Source organism: Hoplias malabaricus, chromosome 13, assembly GCF_029633855.1.
Source record: "Hoplias malabaricus isolate fHopMal1 chromosome 13, fHopMal1.hap1, whole genome shotgun sequence".
Classification (NCBI taxonomy): domain Eukaryota; kingdom Metazoa; phylum Chordata; class Actinopteri; order Characiformes; family Erythrinidae; genus Hoplias; species Hoplias malabaricus.
This window is the reverse complement of record NC_089812.1, coordinates 27,894,970-27,913,850: the sequence shown is the minus strand read 5'-3', so window position 1 is coordinate 27,913,850 and position 18,881 is coordinate 27,894,970. Positions and strand designations below refer to the sequence as shown.

Below are 18,881 nucleotides of genomic sequence, written 5' to 3'. Positions count from 1 at the left end.
GGGGATCCACCATGTGGCTCAAAAGATGCCTAACCATCACAATCAGAAACCTGTGATGCATTAAATCTTGGAATGCTTTAATCAATCATCTCTAAGACCAATGAGAAAATGACTACATTTTGCCAATTCAGATGAAAAGTTGCAACAGTTTTCCGTCTAGAGTTGGACAGAGTAGTTTTGCTGAAATAATGCCTTACTAAAGGTTCCTTTGTAAAATCAACTTGAGTAGAAGCAAAAATAGCAAAGTACTTATGTACGCTGTCAGAAAAAAAGGTATGGTACTGGTACAATGTCCCTAAAGGTTCAAACTGTGTAAATATACCTTTAAAAGGTACAACAGTGGTTTAAATGTCCTGCTGTGTTCCCTAAAATTACATACTCCTCTACAGAAGGAGAGGGGGATATTTGTACGTTTCATTACAGAACTTTAAAATAATATAAGTCCTGGAGATGAAATGGCATGTATGTAATCAACACAACTTGAAAATCTACAATTATTAGAATATGATACAATTATGTTCCTTAACTAAAGGTACTGAATATGTACCTCTGAGGGTACCACAGTGACAGTTTTTCTAAGAGTGTAAAAAGAATTTGTAGAACCACAGAAAGAATTTCAGAATGAAACCATCTTGGTATAGGAACTGAATTTGATGTGCTGACGTTTTGATCTTAAATTTGGCCAAAATAAATGTATAAAAATTCAACTTTAATTCCAGAAGGTGTCATCCATGTAAATATAATTCAGTTAGTAAAAAAAAATGACCATTTGAACATTTATGTAATTTCCTACTGCCTCAAACACCCCAACTGAGCTGATCTGTCAGCATGTGCTTAAATCACAGTAAAGGGACCCTAACATCAGAAACGCTTTTATGAGTTTCCCTAAGGCTTAGTTTAGATGTGAAAGACCCCAAGTAACTGACTTCAAACTCACTCACGCATTCAGATACATACATACTCACTCACTGACAGGAACCGCACCACAAGCTGCACTATATTTCATATACTAACTCACATTGAGGGACAGCTTGACAAGAGCGGGTGCTATTGTGCTTCGCAGCAACAATACTTTATTTCACCTTGAAACAAAGCCAAACAGCTGTAATTCTAGTGGACGGTCGTCACTAGGTGCATTGTCATTGGCTCCATTCTGTCAAAAATATTAACACTACTCCACACTCAAGCTTTATCTTGTTCTTATGCAATATCTTTTGTTCTTCCCTAAAACCTTGTTAGCACCTTCTCAAACTAACTGCGTGAAGTAATAAGTGATGTGTTTTTCAGAACACACGGCATGAATAAATAAAAACAAATCCAGGTTGGTTCTTCCTATCAATCAACAGGAATGTCTGCTTTTCCCAAAGCTGTCATTGAACAGGGGTGCAATTAAAAACACTTGAGCATATTCACATAATTAAGTGCAATTTTAGTGTTGAATTAAAGGATCAAGTAATCTAGGGTCTGCATAGATCTGAAGGTACTAAGAAATGGCAACATGAAATTTAGTTAAATAAGTTAAATAAGGAAACTCGCTGCATAAATGGGTGCATTATACAAGTTTAAACAAGTAAATAACTGTAAATAAGCTGGGTAACCCTATCCTGAAACTTGTAAACTTTTCCTGCTTCATGGATTTCAAATGACATGGGTAGAGTGACCTTTCTCCATCCATATTCAGCTGGGAAAAACATTGTGTTCGTTGAGCGGTGGCTTACTTGAGAAAAAAGGACAAAGACCTAAGGCTCAACTTAACATACAGTACAGTGCAAACATCAGAGATCACCTTCATTTATTTAAAAGACAAAACAGCCATTTAGTACAAATTAACAATCAAAAGAAAAATGCAGAAAACCTGTTTGACAGAATATTACAAACCCTTTTTTAAAATTGTTTCCATGAGGTTTGAGAGTCCCGTTTTCTCTGTATCTTTTAACTAAGTTTTTAAACCCCATTTAAAGAAACCTTTGAGTTTCCCCTTCCTTACCAGTGGACAATCTTATAAATGAATACCTCTGATATTTCTCTTGAAATTATTAAATTGTAACTGATGGCTGTTATGACCAGATTTTTGCACAGTATTGTATTTACAGGAACTGAGGACATAGTAGACAGCATCTGTTAAGTTTAAGGTTATGGTGATGGATCTCAAGCTTCGGAATATATTTCAAAAAAGCTCACAGTCCAGCTGCATGTTGTGTTCTAGTTAATGTAAAAACTGCAATATCTGAGAGGCAACAGAATTTGTAAGCAATGTGGTTGGCCGTAATTAAGGGAATAAGACAAAAATGACTTCTCTTTAAGAACAAAGACACAGCTGAGGTCAAATCAAATTATTACAGCATGCATTTGACAATATGGAAAAAAAAATCATTGTAGACTACTACTGATTATTTTGATTTCAGTCTTTCAGCATATATTTTTGACAATAAGTCGTCTGACAAAATACAGTATGGTCTAAAGAGATTCTCACAATCTTTCAGCAGCAAAGGTAATTGTCTTTCTAGGAAGGTTACAGTATGACATGCTAGGTCCTATAAAGATAAAAATAAAAGGAACACTGCCTGCCTTGATATACAAATAGATCTGTTTTATTCCACTAGTATTGATTAACTGGTATTACAATTCCGCCTCATACAATACCAACAAGGCAATGAGAATAAGCATGGTATGAGGGAAGGAAAAAAATATTATACAAAATAGTGCTGTGATACATTTTCATAGGATGCATATGCATATGGAATGTTCTGAAACAAAAAAAAAAATTTAATGAACAGATCTATATCTAGCTCTCGATACAGATTTTGCTTAGTCTATGACTACAAAGCATTTTCCAGAGAACCAACATCAACAGTGAGATTTAGTCCAGGACTAGGCTTAACTGATGTCAAGACAAAAACTCTCTAAAACGATCCTCAATATTGTGCTTCAGTTCTTCTCCCCTCACTGATTCTACAGTTCTGCTCTTAGCTAACTAGCTAAATGGTGGGTTTGTGGTAGAAAATACTGCTTTAGTTTTACCTATAAATCAGTGTGTTTTGTAGAACAGACTTAATTCTTTGTTGTAATTGATAGCACAGAGATGAAGCGTTAAATGTGAAGGACACAATGGCAACATTGCCATATCAGTGGGGCTCACCCTTCTTCTAATTATCCATACAAGAACTGACATCAGAATGGGAGGATCTTTTTTAAAAAAACAAAAAAAACAAACGTCTATATATATATATATATATATATATATATATATATATATATATATATATATATATATATATATATATTGATATATAAAATATATATTCCAGTTTCACTACAATACCCATAATGCAAGAGGTCTGATGGATATGCTTTAAGAGTGGAACAAAATGGAATGATCAGAAGTCTCATGTTCAAGCATTACTACTGTACTACCAGTGAGATGCCACAATGGGCCAGAATGATAGATACAACCGACAACAGGCTGCAAAGAGGACACAGAAGAAAAATAAGATCACTGAAGTTTGGAATAGATTCTCATTGTCATGGCAACTGTGGAATGATTGACATGGCTAGGGCTGCTTGTTTTCACGAAGTGCTATATGGCAGGCCTTGAAAAGTTCACAGGCCCGAGTGGGTGTGTCTGTGTGTCTAGTTAAGACGTTAAGTGCCACTTGTGACAGCACCTCTCCAAGACTTGAAGAAACACAAGAAAAGACAGACAGTCAGAGCAAAAGAGGGAGCAACAGAGAGAAACAGAGCAGGCAGAGCAATAAAAGGGCAAACACTTTGTGTATATACGTCTATACACTGTGTGTAACTGTGTGTGTGTGTATGTATGTGTGTGTGTGTGTGTTTATGAATGCATGTGTATCATGTTTGATTTACATGAGTTATTAGCATAGACACATTAATAGGATAGCACGAACAAGAAAAAAAAAGAAGAAAGCTCTTAAAATATGAGATGGCACTGGGCTTCTTGTTATCCATTTCTCCCCCCTCTCTCTCTCTCTTTCTCTCTCTTTCTAGAACCCTCTCTCTATATTTTTTCCTTACTCCCTCTTCACCTCTCTATCCCTTTTTCTCAGATGGCCTCCACATAGTTAGCAGGCAGCATGCCCTGTTGACCAGTGCGTTCCACTCTGCCATACATCCAGCCCTCGTCGATTGGCTGCACGTCCACTATCACATCTCCATCCAGGAATGACACCTCATCTTCATCAGCTGCTGCATAGTCATATACTGCCCGGTAGCGTTTCTGAAAACACAAAGTAAATTCATAGAGATGAGTCGAGATTAGCAATATGACCCAAACACAATGCATGAATATTGTGTCAAATTATATAATTATATAACATCTTTTCTGCCTATCAAAATATTAGCTTACCCAAAGCACAGTCAGAACTGGGAGATTTATTCATACAATTCACTTTTGTTCACCGTTTCTGGTCACGTACGAAGCTTCAAAGCTAGTGGTCTGATACTGTGAAGGAGCTGTATGTAAATTTTGGTGTTCCAATATTTCTGGATCCTATGAGCAGACTTCTTGGTGTTCCAGGTGGTCATATTTATAAACAGTGAACACAAGGCGTTATTCAATCTCCTGACATTCACAGCCAGGAAGAATATACTGCACTTTTGGATTAGGGATGTTGCTCCATCAAAAAATTCATGGCACAATCTTATAGTTGAGTGCATCCCTAATGAATGATACCTTTAATAAAGGTCTGGAACCTATATTTAAGGCATACAGCACCTACTCTGTGATATTCACTAACAAAAGTGTTTCCTAAGAGTCTAGCCTGTTTCAAAAATTTGGTTGGTATTTTCTTATGTTTATTTCTCATGCTTCTGTCATGTTTTATTCAGAGCTTTTTTATTTCTGTTTTATGCTATTTATAGAAAATCCAGTAAAGATATAAACTAGAAAGAAGACCCAAGACAGGAAGGAGATTAAAAAGTGGGCTGTCTTAGGAAACAAAAAATATGAAAATTTAAAGAAGTTAAAGAAAATAATCAGATTCAGGAATGTCGTTTTACAAAAGTTTTTTTTAATTTAACAAATATTTCTGTAAAATCATGCCTGAAAGCCAGTGGTGCATTGTTGAGGCAGAAGAATGTTGAATGTTGTTGTGAGATGAAAGCAGTTTGGAGCCCTTTAGACCTGAGAGGAATAAGAAAAGCTGTAGTATTCATCCTAAGAAAGGTGCTGAATCACTGCAGAGAAAGTGGGGCCTCTGATCAGTAGAGGTACTGGGACAGTTCCAAAGGCTTTTGTGAAGGGAAAAACAGTGTGTGTGTGTGTGTGTGTTTGTGCACTAGTTAATATATTACCCCAGAGCTAGGTGGTGGAGCTGCAGCAGCTTGGCGTACTGGTTCAGGTTCATAGTGGTAGTTCTGTGATGTAGCTGGGGGTTGATATGCTGGGAAAAGAAAGAGAGAGGAAAAACAAATGAAAAGACAAATCAAGAGGGGGAAAAAAGACAGATAAGGATAGCATGTGACTAGGATTTCTCTGTTCTTTTTTCCATGTGTCCAAGCTAAGGACACACAAACATTAACCAATAATGGTTGTTGTGGTTAATGTAGTCAGCAGTTAGTACATGTACCTGGAGCTGTGTGTTGTTGCTGTGGTGGATGGTGAGGTGGTGGAGCATCTCCTCCCATTCTACTTTTTTCAAATTCCTCATGGTATTTTATCTATAATATACAAGAGGGAACAGAGCCTGAAATCATATACCATATCTGTAACAGCAACGCCCACAATTAGAGCACATAATTACACTAACACTGAGGATGAATATATACTTAAAATATCTTGACATGTTACCACAGTTCTGGAGAAGAACCCACAGACTATATTTAAGTCTATTTCAGGCATGAATGTTGGTTAACCATTTTAACCACCATATACTTCAGTGTAAGAAGATAGGAGCGTAAAAATTAGGGATGAGTTTCATTGCTACATGCCTTCATTAGCTTTTAGAGCTATTTAAGGCTTCATGATCTGTTATTGCCATGTTCAATTAGAGCAAACGAAATCATTTCTTAACATTCAAATAGCTATTAAACTGCAATATTGCTCTAAATAAGCACAGCAGATACTGTGATAATAATAATAATAATAATGATCTATGTTAAATGACAAAATCTTTTTTTTGTCCCCATTTCATTTACTAGGATTCTCACATTCCTATTCAGGCAAACTTATTGTGATTACTAACCACTCCATTTTTAAACACCATGATTTTACTTTGAAAGTTGTGAGTCCCGATTCAGTCACTACCCATTCTTTTAATCTGTCTGATGTACATTTCCATTCCTTTCAATCAGTGTGACCAATTTAACACATTCATAAGACAGTTTCCGTAAGTTCTGAGAAGATCAGCAAGTCGAGTGGCACAGAATAAAATAAAGTATATGCCTTAAATACAGTGATAAGCAAATGGAAAAATGTACCTATAAAACCACCCCCAAATCAGTTTAACTATTTATCAGTTATGCACACCAGTTACCATTCCATATGTTTATCTAAACAAGAGGATTCTGTTAATAGCACAAATCCAATTTCACATACATTTTCCTCTGTTACAAAAAATATATATATGTAAAATATTAAATAAATCCCTGCTCACTATAATATTTCATCACTACCAGTGTGCTGATAATTAATATGTTAATATGTTAAAGACAAAGGACTTTAGTTAAATTACAATCCCACTAGTGTTAATATGCCAGAAACAAAGAGTCTAGCATTTAACCTACGTTGCTGATCTGATCTTGTGTTTTCTTGATTCTCTGCATCTCTGGTGTGTCAGCCACAACACTGAACCCTTTTCCTTTGTTCTTCTCAAACTCCTCCTTGTAGAGCACCTGCAAAAACATACAAATAAGTTATATATATTAGGCAAATAAATTTACATTTTGTAAGCTTCCATTATACTAAGAAAACTTGTGCACTGGAACTAATATAGATCAAGAGATATTTAGGAGGTAAAGGTTAGGTAATCATTTCATGTTTAAAAAAAAAACAAAACAGAAGGAAAAATAAGAATAAAGTTAGAAGGTTTCATTGAGGCAGTGACAATATCCTTAACAAGGCTATGGTTTAAGTTTCAGAAGTGGCAGAGATGTTTGGCAAAATGAAAAGGAAGCTATATTGCAAGTAAGAAATAAATGTCATGTCCTACAGTTTCAAAGCATTTCTCTTGACTGCTGGATTACACATCTCAAGTATCTCAGCAAGCTGAATACAGTCCTGTAATAGATTCAAAGTGTTTGGTTGCAGTAACTTTGTCAAGTGCTGGGTCAATGAATAAACTCTAACTAAAAGAGAAAGGGACGCCCACAGTTCCAGCTATGGCCACAGACTGGGCTCAGTGACAGTTCCAGACAATGTTCCCTCTAATTTTCTCACAAAGGATTTGGGAACAAAAATAGACTATAAAGTTTATGACACAACATCCCAAACAAAGACATTAAAATGAATCATTACCCTAACCTAGTTTGGGGCATGTTAGTAATATCTATTAATAATGAACCACAAATTTAGTGAGTATATACACATAGGAAAAATATATATTTAGGAACAAAAAATGTACTGTGGGCAAATTCCTCTTGGCAAGAATGAATGGATGAATGAATAAAAGAGGGGAAAAAAAAAGAATGTGTACTTGTTGGCATATTACTCATGGCAAGCTTTTTATGGAATGCATATTTTTCACTTGTTTGTACTCTGTAGTTACTGCAGGACATGTAACATCACTTTTTGTGTTTTGTGCATTTAAGGGATATCACGTACAAAATACAAATCTTTTTTTTTTCCAGATGCAGAAAGAGACAATTTATTCTCTACTCTAATCCATTGGGGGTGGGGCATCAGAAATCTGGACGGCTCCCTATATTTCTCCTAATCCACACATAAGCACATAAACAAAGCAGTTGCCTTTTCTGAATAAGAAGAAAATATAGAGTAAATAATAAATAAATACACTATCGAGAGATCAGGAGGAGTGTTATGAGGGCACCAGATGTTGTTTTTTTCTTCCATTTTAACACCCCTAATCTCCTCTCCTCAATAGAAAAACACGGGTGGAGTAGTGTATAATTTGTATGTGTAGCTCAGTTTACACATGTTTATCAACACTAAACGGACCAAACTACTCCCATCAGTAAGATATGAGGGTAGATGTAACTATTCAGAGAGATGTTATGGGAATGTGGGAGGGCACAGGAGGAGTAAATGGACTGAAAGACTGAAACCAAGAGAGGACTGAACCATAACTGTAAACAAAGAAACAAGGAGAGATCTGCATGGAGAGTAAGAGTGAAGCCAAGAGTCAGTGCTTATAACTTTAAGCAGAAAGCAATATCAGAAGAAGACAGTAAATGATTAAGTGAGGCCCTTCAGTTACTCATTCAATTAAATACAAAACTAACATCAATTTTTCTGTAGTCACTAAATAATAGGAGTGGATAATGTGATGATGAAGATGTACGTGAGGATCAGTATAACAGTGAAAATTAAATTATTACACTGAACTAATTTATAGTGGAATATCATACTATATTGTACTTGGACCTTAAACCTGGAAATAATAAAAGTAATTATATAATAAATTATTAAAGACTTCAGTTTGGTTTAAAAATTATTCACATTTTTATTCACAGAACTACTGAAAGACTACTAGACCATTTTTAAAATCCATTATGAATAAATAATTATTGCAAACAAAATAATTTAAATAGTCAATAATATCAAGTGATTCCAATTTTGAGCAGTACTGTATAACCATTTTCATGCATGGCCTAGTATTTTGGTATGTACTGATTGTTAAACAGGAAGACCTGAAACCTGCACAAGGTCTAGTACAATGAAACAGCTCATATTACAAAGAAATACGCCTAGATACTGCTGAAAATGTGAAATATTTTCGGAATGATTTAGGTTGAAATATTTTATTAGGTTTAGTGAAAACTTCACAACATTGTAGGTTACTTCTGTAAACAGTGTCCTGGGCTTAAAATGTAAGTAGTGCAATCATTAAACATTTGGTACCTGGCTCTGCATCTTGCTCTGCTGTTTCAGGCGCAGGTTTTCTGGAGTGTCAGCAACACTGGTGAATGATGTTTTCGGGTAGTGTCTGTAGGAGACATCACAATTATCACAATTAGCCTTTAATGCAAACCTATAATCACATGCACATGTGCACACACACTAATACACACACCCAGTCATTGAGAGCTTGTTAACAACAAAATACAAAACATATGTGAAACCTTAAATTAATTTTTTTCTGTGCCAGAAGGTCAGAACACATAGGATTATGTGTGTGTGTGTGTGTGTGTTTGTGCTAACTGTATGTCTTCTGCCATACTTTACCATTAGGTAATTAGAGCAGTGTGTTTTTGCTGCTCTCTTCAAGAAGGCTTTCATTAGGCCTACTGGACCTGTCTTAAATTAACCACTACCATAATACGCCACTGACAAAGCAGTTGGTAACCTGTCAAAAGTTTATCAGTTGGAGGAGAAAAAGGAAGAAATAGTCTATCAGACATGTGTCTGTTACAAATGTAAATAACAAAAACTGTTTAGAAAACAGAAATAAACAAAACAATATGTAACGTCCTAAAAAGTAATTGTCATACACTATCAGGGAAAAGTGTTTGACAAAGATCGACACTACCCTTTTTTTTTATTGCCACTATTTTCACTGAGCAAAGGTGAATATTGTGTATTGCATATAGCACAATTTCATTACCTACCATCTTAAAATGGAAAAATAAAAATCTATAAAAATGAATAGCCAAAACTGAAGATGGAGTACTAATAGTCACATTTTAATTTTAACTTATAAAATGTTATATGTTAAAAAACAATTACAAATAAATTAACAGCAATAGCATACCAAAATTAATCTTTGTTTCCACAACATTGTGAAGTTTTGTATATGCCCTTTTGTATGGTAAAGTCATGTAGGTGTGTCTGTGTATAGTCAAGTGTGATATGTTGTGCTTGTAAATCTCTATCTAAATATTTCCTGTTTAGACTACAAGTCCAGTATTCCTGGGAACAGCCACAAAGACCTGAGTATTCTGTCCATCAGTTATGCTAAATATCTCTATACTGTGTGTATTATCAGAGAATGCAAGATATAATATTGGGTGGGTTTGGTGGACTTGTTTTAAATAAGCACCAGTATTTTAAAATATTTAATTTAGTACTTTTCTGAGATTTCATCACTAAGGCAGAGTGTAAACTAACAACCAAAGAAAGAATGAGTACAAACGGAAATGAACCAAATTAAGAGATTCTAATGACTCAGAGGGTTTCATTTACCCACAGGGGACTTCAGATTGAATTAGTGAGATATACTAACAGATCACTGCACCTGGAAAAGACACGGATCCCGTTTGCAGCCCATTTCACACTTCTCAGAGTCCAAAAGGGGATAAAAACTAAGATTACATGTAACTAATAACTTAAATAAATATCACTCTATGCACAGAACAAGGGAATGAAAACTAAACAGAGAAGACTCCTAAGATGTATGTACAAATTTCTAAACAACTTCACAATTCACTGTGTCTGAGTTGCATGGCAATTATTTTTAGATAAAAGGGAGATTTAGAGAAATTCAGAGAAGTAAGGCATATGAGTTGTCAATAAATGTTTTTTTTGGTGTATTTTGGAATGAGTCTGAAAGTTTAAATTTTATTTCCTTCCGTGAGCAGGTGTAAGCTAAATTTTAGACCTGTTCTATTCTATGGTAACTTTTTTTTTTGGTTAAAGTGCTGTTACACACTACGGTAACTAGAAACATTTGCCGCTGCAACTCTTACTGTGCAGCAGCAGTCAGGAAGCTTTAATGTATCGCCATTATGTCTGTAGTTAGACACTATCTTACAGAATGCCAATGTTTAGAAAGAGCAGGCAGATGCAAAATTTTTACATGCAATGGGCAAAAACTGCTTTCTAAAAAACAGTCCTAGCTATGACAGGTTTGACAGCTAAGGGCACTGATGCACCAAGCTGACTGTTGGCTCATCAGAAGGCTGACAACAGCCTATAGTTTTTTTGGTATATCCCATAGTTATCTAGATCAACTTGGCTCTTGTCAGCTCTGTTTTTGCTGATTCACTGAGTTGATCTGGTTTTAGTGGCTGCTCGTGAGAGAACTAAATGGCACTCTCAAGAGGGCATGCTATCCACGAGCTCTTTTTCCTGTTTGAGTGTCACAAATACCCTTGTCCATGCACACTCACTCGATTAGCTGACATTTTTTAAATTTCTGTAACATTTACAGGAAACTTATATGTGATTATTTGCTAATTATTTCATATGATTAACTATTTATTAAAATATTAATTTTTAACAGCCCTATTTTTTTCACAGTGTAACACTTTTATAGATATTAATATAACTTCTATAAATTAATTTTATAGATATGTTCTGGCTGACTGCTTTAGACTTTGCAGCATGTTCAAGTACTAATTGTCAGCACACAAGAGGCAATAGTAAGCTGATCAAGTGTGATGATCCGTCTGCCTTTGTTGGCACTAGTTTTTCCTCACTGGATTTGTGTTCCAGGGTCTTAAGCCAGTCTTAGCTAAGACCTATTAGTACAACTGGCCTTATTATTTCACACTTGCATATTTACTTACGCATTGCAGTATGGTCTCTTCTCAAAGCCTTTGTAGTTCTTCATGTTTAGAGTCATCTTGCATACCTCACAGCTAAAGCATCCTTTATGCCAAAACTGAATGAGAAAAAGAGAGAAAAGAGGCCATGAAAAATTTACCAATCCATCACAAGGTATCACACAGACCCTGCTTTATCTGTACAGATTTGGCAAAAATTGCACTTTTCTTTCTTGACAAATGAATGACTATTCACTGAGAGTATAGTCCCATAATAATACACAATGTGGTGTGTATTATTATATATGTATTATTATTATAATGGTTACTTCTATCTTAACATTTTTTGCAACATTGTGTCATGAAAAAAAGCGAAAACAGTAAAATAAATACATGGGGTGGGGCAATGGGGGGGTGTGGGGGTCTGAAAAACACTGATCTGAATGAATGTTTAGGTCTAGTACGGGCCTTTTTGAACGCATCCATATTAAAAAAAATAAATAAAAAATATAAAAAAATTTAAAAACCATGCTGGAATTGGAAGCAGCAATCCAAGCATTGACTTAGATGTTATAAAAATCTTTGTAGACAATCCTGTGAGTCACTCTTAGTTATTACTAAAAATACTCCCTGCTCAGAAAAGGATATGAAAATTAATTATCAAGACAAGGCAACAGTTAGACACTCCTTTACAACAACCACTCTCTCTCACACGCACAAATTTAGCATATTTTGCATTTGTTTTTGGCTGACTATTCTTGCAAATTTATTCTACCCACTTAAAGCATGACTACAAACTCACTGGTGCCGTATGAGTGTAGAAATATTTAACAAACTGCAGCTGCTGACTGAATTACATCACCACTTTCCCAGCTTAGAGAACAATTCCAACATTGAACAATGTAGCTGGGAAACACCCTGAGACTTCAAGACACCTACATACACAGTATAACAAAAAACTTACACAGCGCACTGTATGTGTAGTTCAGAAGTGCACTGGACGTTTGGCCCTTGACTCATTATTGACTTTGGTAAAGTTTTACTGATAACAGTGGACAACACACAAGGCGTCTGGCCAAACTCACTACCCTAAATTCCACCTTGATATCCATATACGTATGATTATAATACAGCAAGAGAGAGAGAATAAAAGCAGAATATAATTTAATCAATGCAGAGGGTACCAGGCAGAATCACAACTAATATCACAGTGTTTGTTTGTCCTACTACTTTTGAGTCACATGAGAACTGTAAAAATGTGATATTTTTTCAAAGCTCACTGAAGTTCCAGGCATATGCTATAGAAAGCAAGCAAACACACTGCAAGTAATGTAAGAACACACTGTGGCTTTGTGTTTAGGAAATTTGCCTCTCAGTGCTAGGATCTTGGGTTCAAGTCTCAGCTAGATGGAGTTCCCATGTTTTCCCTGTGTCTGCATGGGTTTCCTCTGGGGTCTTCTCCCACAGTCCAAAAACATGGAGGTTAGGTGAATTGGTTGCCCTAAACTGTCTTGGTTGAAAGTACGCTTTGCACGTTTGGCTGCTGTTTCTCACCAATGTATGTACTGGATTTCATTCTTAAATGTAATTAATATACACTAAAAGAGGGGAAAAGGCAGTATGTTAGATATACTGTGATATGTAACAATGTGGGTATCTTTGGTCCTTTAATAAAATTTAAACCTACAGGTAACTTTAGAAAAATTACAGAGAGCCAGACAACAACAACCAGTGTAAAGTAAATGCATAAAATTCCTGGTAAACACATGAATGGCTGTCAGAATTTCATTAACTCAGGTTTACCAGATTGTTGTATTTCCCTCCAGTGTTGTGTAATGCAATGGTTGTGCAAGCAGAGAATAAAAGAATATAATACACTCATATTAGCCAGCTCTAATTTACTAATAACAAACAGTGAATGCTGTAACTGACAAAGATATAAGCATTTGATCATTTACAGGGTTGGAATAGTTATTGTTTAAGCCTATTTTTTAAACAAGCCTTAAGCAAGTCTGAACATACATGAATTGACAGAGGAGGCACTTATATCTTCTGTCCTGGCTCTAACACAATCAGCCAATCAACAAATAATATGATGAGCATCTACCTACAATCTGACTTCCATAAACAGCTTAGCTCCCACCACTTACACATTATACTTTGATAAATGTAATGATTTACTACAAAATACAAAATGCTGTTAGAGGAAATTACCAAATGTTTTTCTGCCTCAAAACCCTGACCTCATCCAAAACACAACCACATTCAAATTAGCTCAGGGAATAGCAATTTTGCTGCAAACAAGTGGTACTTGTGCTTAATATAGCCTAGCGGCTACCTGCCTGAGCATATTTCTAAGAGCTTCCTGCTGCTAAAGAGACTTCACCAAGGAGCAAGGCAGCTTCTGAGGTGGTTGAAAATAATGGTCTCTGTCTAACAGACATTGGGTGTGGTCCTTCTGAGATGTTCTTGAGCCTGTCAGACAGAGGACATGACTGCTGGAGCAGAATGACAACGGAATGGTTTACTTCTCTTCAGCAAGAAGGAAATGTCAATGCTCCATGAGAGAGAGCCCGTGTAAAAGATTGTGACAGTGAGTGTTATGCTTTACCCGCAATGTAAAAAACAAAAGAGCATGTGTGTAAATCAGCCAGCATGGCCCTTGTTTATGCTTCATACATCTCTTACTAATTCTGCACCCAGCATGCTATAGAGTCTTTATGCATCAGGCTGTCTCTTAAAATGCTCTGTATGTTTAAGTGGCCCCAGTAGTCATTATTCAAGATTATTTTGACAAAACCCACTCTGTCTAACAGCAATCGATTTTTTCAAGTCCATTACACACATTATCACTAACACCACGGACACTGTGTATGGGTCGCTCTCTCTACCTCTCTTTCTCACCCACTCATTCCATCTTGCACAAGAATCCTGTACATAAAACAGAAGACCCCACCCTTACAAATCTCATGCTTTTTTTAAAATAATAGTCATTGTCACTGTGTCTATTTAGTGTGGGTGTGTAACTTCAAATTTATTCCTGTAGTTTCTTGAGCAGTAACACTTCCTTTGGAAACCAAGATGAAAGGTAAATGTTTTGTAGTAGCAAAGATGGTGGTTAAAATTGAAGGGTCATTGCATTCACAGCAACATTTCCTCTAAAGCAGCACTGCAATGGTCATGCATTATTACAACAGAGCTTTGTGTGAAAAAAGACTTCTGATCATCCTGAAAGAAATTATTTTTTAGGGTAATTTCTGAAAGATTTACCCTGGATTTAGCACTGGAGAACATGTTGGAATATTTCAACTCAACTTTATATTGAAAGACCGTATTTAATATGTAGCAGCAAACTCACATTGATCAAAGAAGAGATGAACAAATAAAACAAGAAACTAAATAATATTCCCTATGTATTTATGCCAGCTTATAATTGCTCATCGTTTGAAGTTTAATTTCACATCAAAGTAATTCCACTCTTATCTGGAGTCATGTACTTTCAATAAGTCACAGAATGAAGTTTGCTGTCCCACTCTACATTAAAAAGAAATAGTAAACTAAACGTATACTATTCTACAACTACACAAAACACGAACACACAAGCTACAGTGTCTGGCACTAGACCAGCTTTTGCTGCAAATACAAAACAATATTTCTACCAGAATTTACTAGATAAACTTGGCAGGTTCTAAAACTAGGTGACTACAAGTAATACTTGTCATAAAATAAAATAAATTACCTGATTCACCTGATAGCAAAAATGTTATATTCTGTTTTTTGGAAGTCCTTTTTCGTTTTACCATTTGTTGCATTAGCAGGTAAAAACAGAAAGAGATATGAATAACAGTCCTTAAATCAATGGATCAAAATTACCTGGCATTACTTAATAATTATACTAGAAACATGAAACATTAAATATTTATTTAATCACAGTAATTAACTATAAAGGGCAATAAGATATTATTAGATCAGCATCAGTCAATGTTAGCTTCATGAGCAACCAGCCAATTTATTATTTTTATTATTTGCATCCGAATCTGGGTTTCACTTTTATGACATATAACATGTAACCTTGGTATGGGCACGCAATCTGAATGTTGCTGCTATGTTAAAGCATTTATCTTTTATAATTTTTAAATATTGGTTTTGCTTACTATGGAGCAATTAATGTAATTTACTTGGTAACAAATATATTGGAAATATGTATTTCCCTGAGCCTAGGCCAATATAGTGAACTATATATATGAACTTTAATTATTAAAAATATGATAAGATCAACTTCCCCATATATATGCCACCTGGACTGTGAGGAAATCAAAAAGGCTGTACGTAAAACTTCATGATCAGTGCTCAGCTACATATGCTAAAATCTTCAGCCCACATTGGTGCCTTTATAAACAGTTGTTTGTCCATCACTGCACTGACAAATGGCTTATTACTTCCAGTTTCCTCAGCTAGGACTGTTCATTACATTGAATTCAAAGTTATTTATTTAAGTTAGTTATTTATAGTTTCTGCAGGTTGCAGGGACAAAATCTGCATTCCTTCACTCAAGTCTGCTTCCTAATGGAATTAAATAAAGTCAAACACGTCAATCTTTTACTTTAAGTGTTGTGGAAACTTAAAAATATACTTATTACTATTTTAATTACATAGAACACTGGAGGTTGATGTAGGATTGTTGTACATTTTACAGCAATATTGACAGTGTATATAAAACAGTGACTTCTATCTACAACACCGCAAAGAAATCAGAGTTGGTAAATATATCTGTAATGAACCATGCCACAACTAAATGGTCTGAATTATTTGTTTTACATCTCAAAGCTTAAATTAGAATGCAACATTAAAAGATTTGGTGTGAATTCCTCTTGAACGTTTGCAGACCAACATGTACATGCAATCTGACTCAGAACAGAGTAAACAATGACACCAGACCAGTGCACCCAGTCTTAACCAATAAAGCTACGACAAAAAGGTCAGAAAGAAAAGGTGTTGCAGTACATAGGTTGAAAATGAAATGAGCTATGAAGTGGCAGTAGAGCTGTGTGGTGTGGGCGTTAGTCTACAGTCCGTTCTGAAGTGAATGTAGCAGCAAACACTGTGTGACACGTCAGATTTCTCCTGTTCCTCAGCAGAGTGGAGGCCGCACACACACCTCCATACATTATTTGGCTGTCGGTGTGTGTGTGCTATAGTATGGCTTACGTTCACATTTACGTGACTTAACAGACCCAGACGCTGGCTCGAGCGAACAAAAAATCTTACCGAATATTTAACGAGCTAAATGGCCAGCTAACTCAAATGACTCAGGAACATGATTCACTGACTAAACGGCTCCAAACAGTTCGCTTGTTTTCCGAGGTTAGTAGATTAAAGATGCTAAAATCAAGATGCTAAAAACATGCTCTGTGTTATATTACGCTTCACTGCATCCTCATAACTAACATTAGCTGACCAGCTATCCGCTTAGCTTAGCTTGTAGTAATGTGTCGTTCACAAACGACTCAATTCATTGAATTGATTCTTGTGTAAACTGGGAGTCGACTCGTATTTTTTTTTTTTCTCAATTAAGACTAGACAATTGGGTACGCAGCTGCAGCGGAAAGGTGCAAGACACTCATTCAATCTCTCGATATTTTGAAATACCAAGCAGTATTCAAAAGCTAATGACTGAATAAGTAGTCATTTTATTTCAACAATGTTAATGATTCACACATCATATTTTCATTAATTTTATTTGGGGAAATGTAATATCTCTGAGTATGTGAGCTGGTTTCTGTGATGGATTGGCACCATGCCCAATATCTGCAGATATGTTCGGACCCACTGCGACCCTGATTGGGATGAAGTAGTTACAGAAGATAAATTAATGAAGGAATGAGACCTGGAAGTCTGGAACACTACATTCAGCATTCAGGCCTTAAGCCCAGAAAAACAGAATATGCAGCTATTCTTAGTTTATTAAAAAACTGTGGCTACTTGCATAACGGCGTGAAATTACTAAGATCTACTTAAGATAATTTAAAAATAATCAGGTGTTTAACTTACGTAACATGTCAGTGTGGTTGTATTTATATGCTAATAGACGGATCATGCGCAGACGAGTGGTTGAATGGACACTGGACACAGAGACGGGGACTATTTGCATATTCATATATCCACGCATATCTAATGAAGATGAACGTAGAGAGTTACTTCTAAGCCACATTTGAAATAGATGTCTATATTTAGAAAACAATTATGCTTTTGCTGGACATAGCTTATAATGGTATAATGGACATATCTCGGGGGAACTTTAAACGTTTAAATGTTTAAGTGTAAAATGTGCAATTATTAAAACAAACGTACATTCTGAATTGTAAACATAAGGACTGACCCTAATATACAGCTGTAGATGTTGTACACCTTCCACTTATTCCCCTGAAATATTTTACTAGATCCCCAAAAGTAAAGTTTTAAAAACAGTGTTGCCTCATGATGTTTTATGCAAGTAACACCTCAACGATAATTGACAGGCCTTAAACGCATTTAAATCGCTACTGCAATTTTTGTCAGAAAGGTCTTGATCACTCAGCCTTAAAAAGTGTATTAGGAGTATACTTTATAAATAAGTGCATTTTAAAAATCACTAGGCTAACGTTGGAAACGAGACATGGCACAACTACTGAATGAAGAGGCGTTGGGAGCCGAAAGAGTCGATTCTTTGTAATGAGCTGAACCAACTGACCAGACTCGATGAAAAGATTCGCTCATCGCTATTAGCCTGCTAACGTTAGCGGTTCCTCTTCCGTTCTGTTCGACCCGATAAAGTAGAAACGGGTGAAAATTGATGAAACTAGATTAAAAGGTGAAAATACAGCAGCGCTGAAATGAATAGAACGCGCTGACCGGCACTAACTAAACACCTCACCAGGCTTCACCGTATTTCCCTTATGGTTAGCTTACCTTGTCAAGACAATTCACTTTTTCCGTGGGATACACGACTCGGTTACATCTACTACACAGCGGATTCATCTTTATCACAGGGCCGCGGCAAACACAGGCGGAGATCCGTCGGCAGGTCACTGTAACTAAATAAAAGAATAGCCGCTGGCTCTCAGGTATCTGCCGTTTCTGTATATTTGTAGCTGAATAAATCCAGTCCAGGCGGCGGCTGATGATGTTTTCACCGCTGGCTGTCAGCGAGCGAGCGACCAGACGCGGAAGGCGCGTGCACGACAACAGAGACGTGAACGCGCTTCGCGTTCTTGAGGAAATAT

At 36.0% G+C, this 18,881-nt stretch overlaps 1 protein-coding gene across 1 annotated transcript; it reads right to left on the bottom strand.

Moving 5' to 3' along the window:
• Window positions 1-3,286: 3,286 nt before the first annotated feature.
• Window positions 3,287-18,827, bottom strand: lasp1 (LIM and SH3 protein 1). The gene is made up of 7 exons (XM_066641867.1): window positions 18,568-18,827; window positions 11,644-11,738; window positions 9,038-9,122; window positions 6,745-6,852; window positions 5,589-5,679; window positions 5,314-5,402; window positions 3,287-4,237 (listed from the first exon to the last, which is right to left on the bottom strand). Exons 1-7 carry the CDS (start codon window positions 18,634-18,636, stop codon window positions 4,064-4,066), a joined length of 711 nt encoding a protein of 236 aa, XP_066497964.1. The 5' UTR covers window positions 18,637-18,827; the 3' UTR covers window positions 3,287-4,063.
• Window positions 18,828-18,881: the final 54 nt, after the last annotated feature.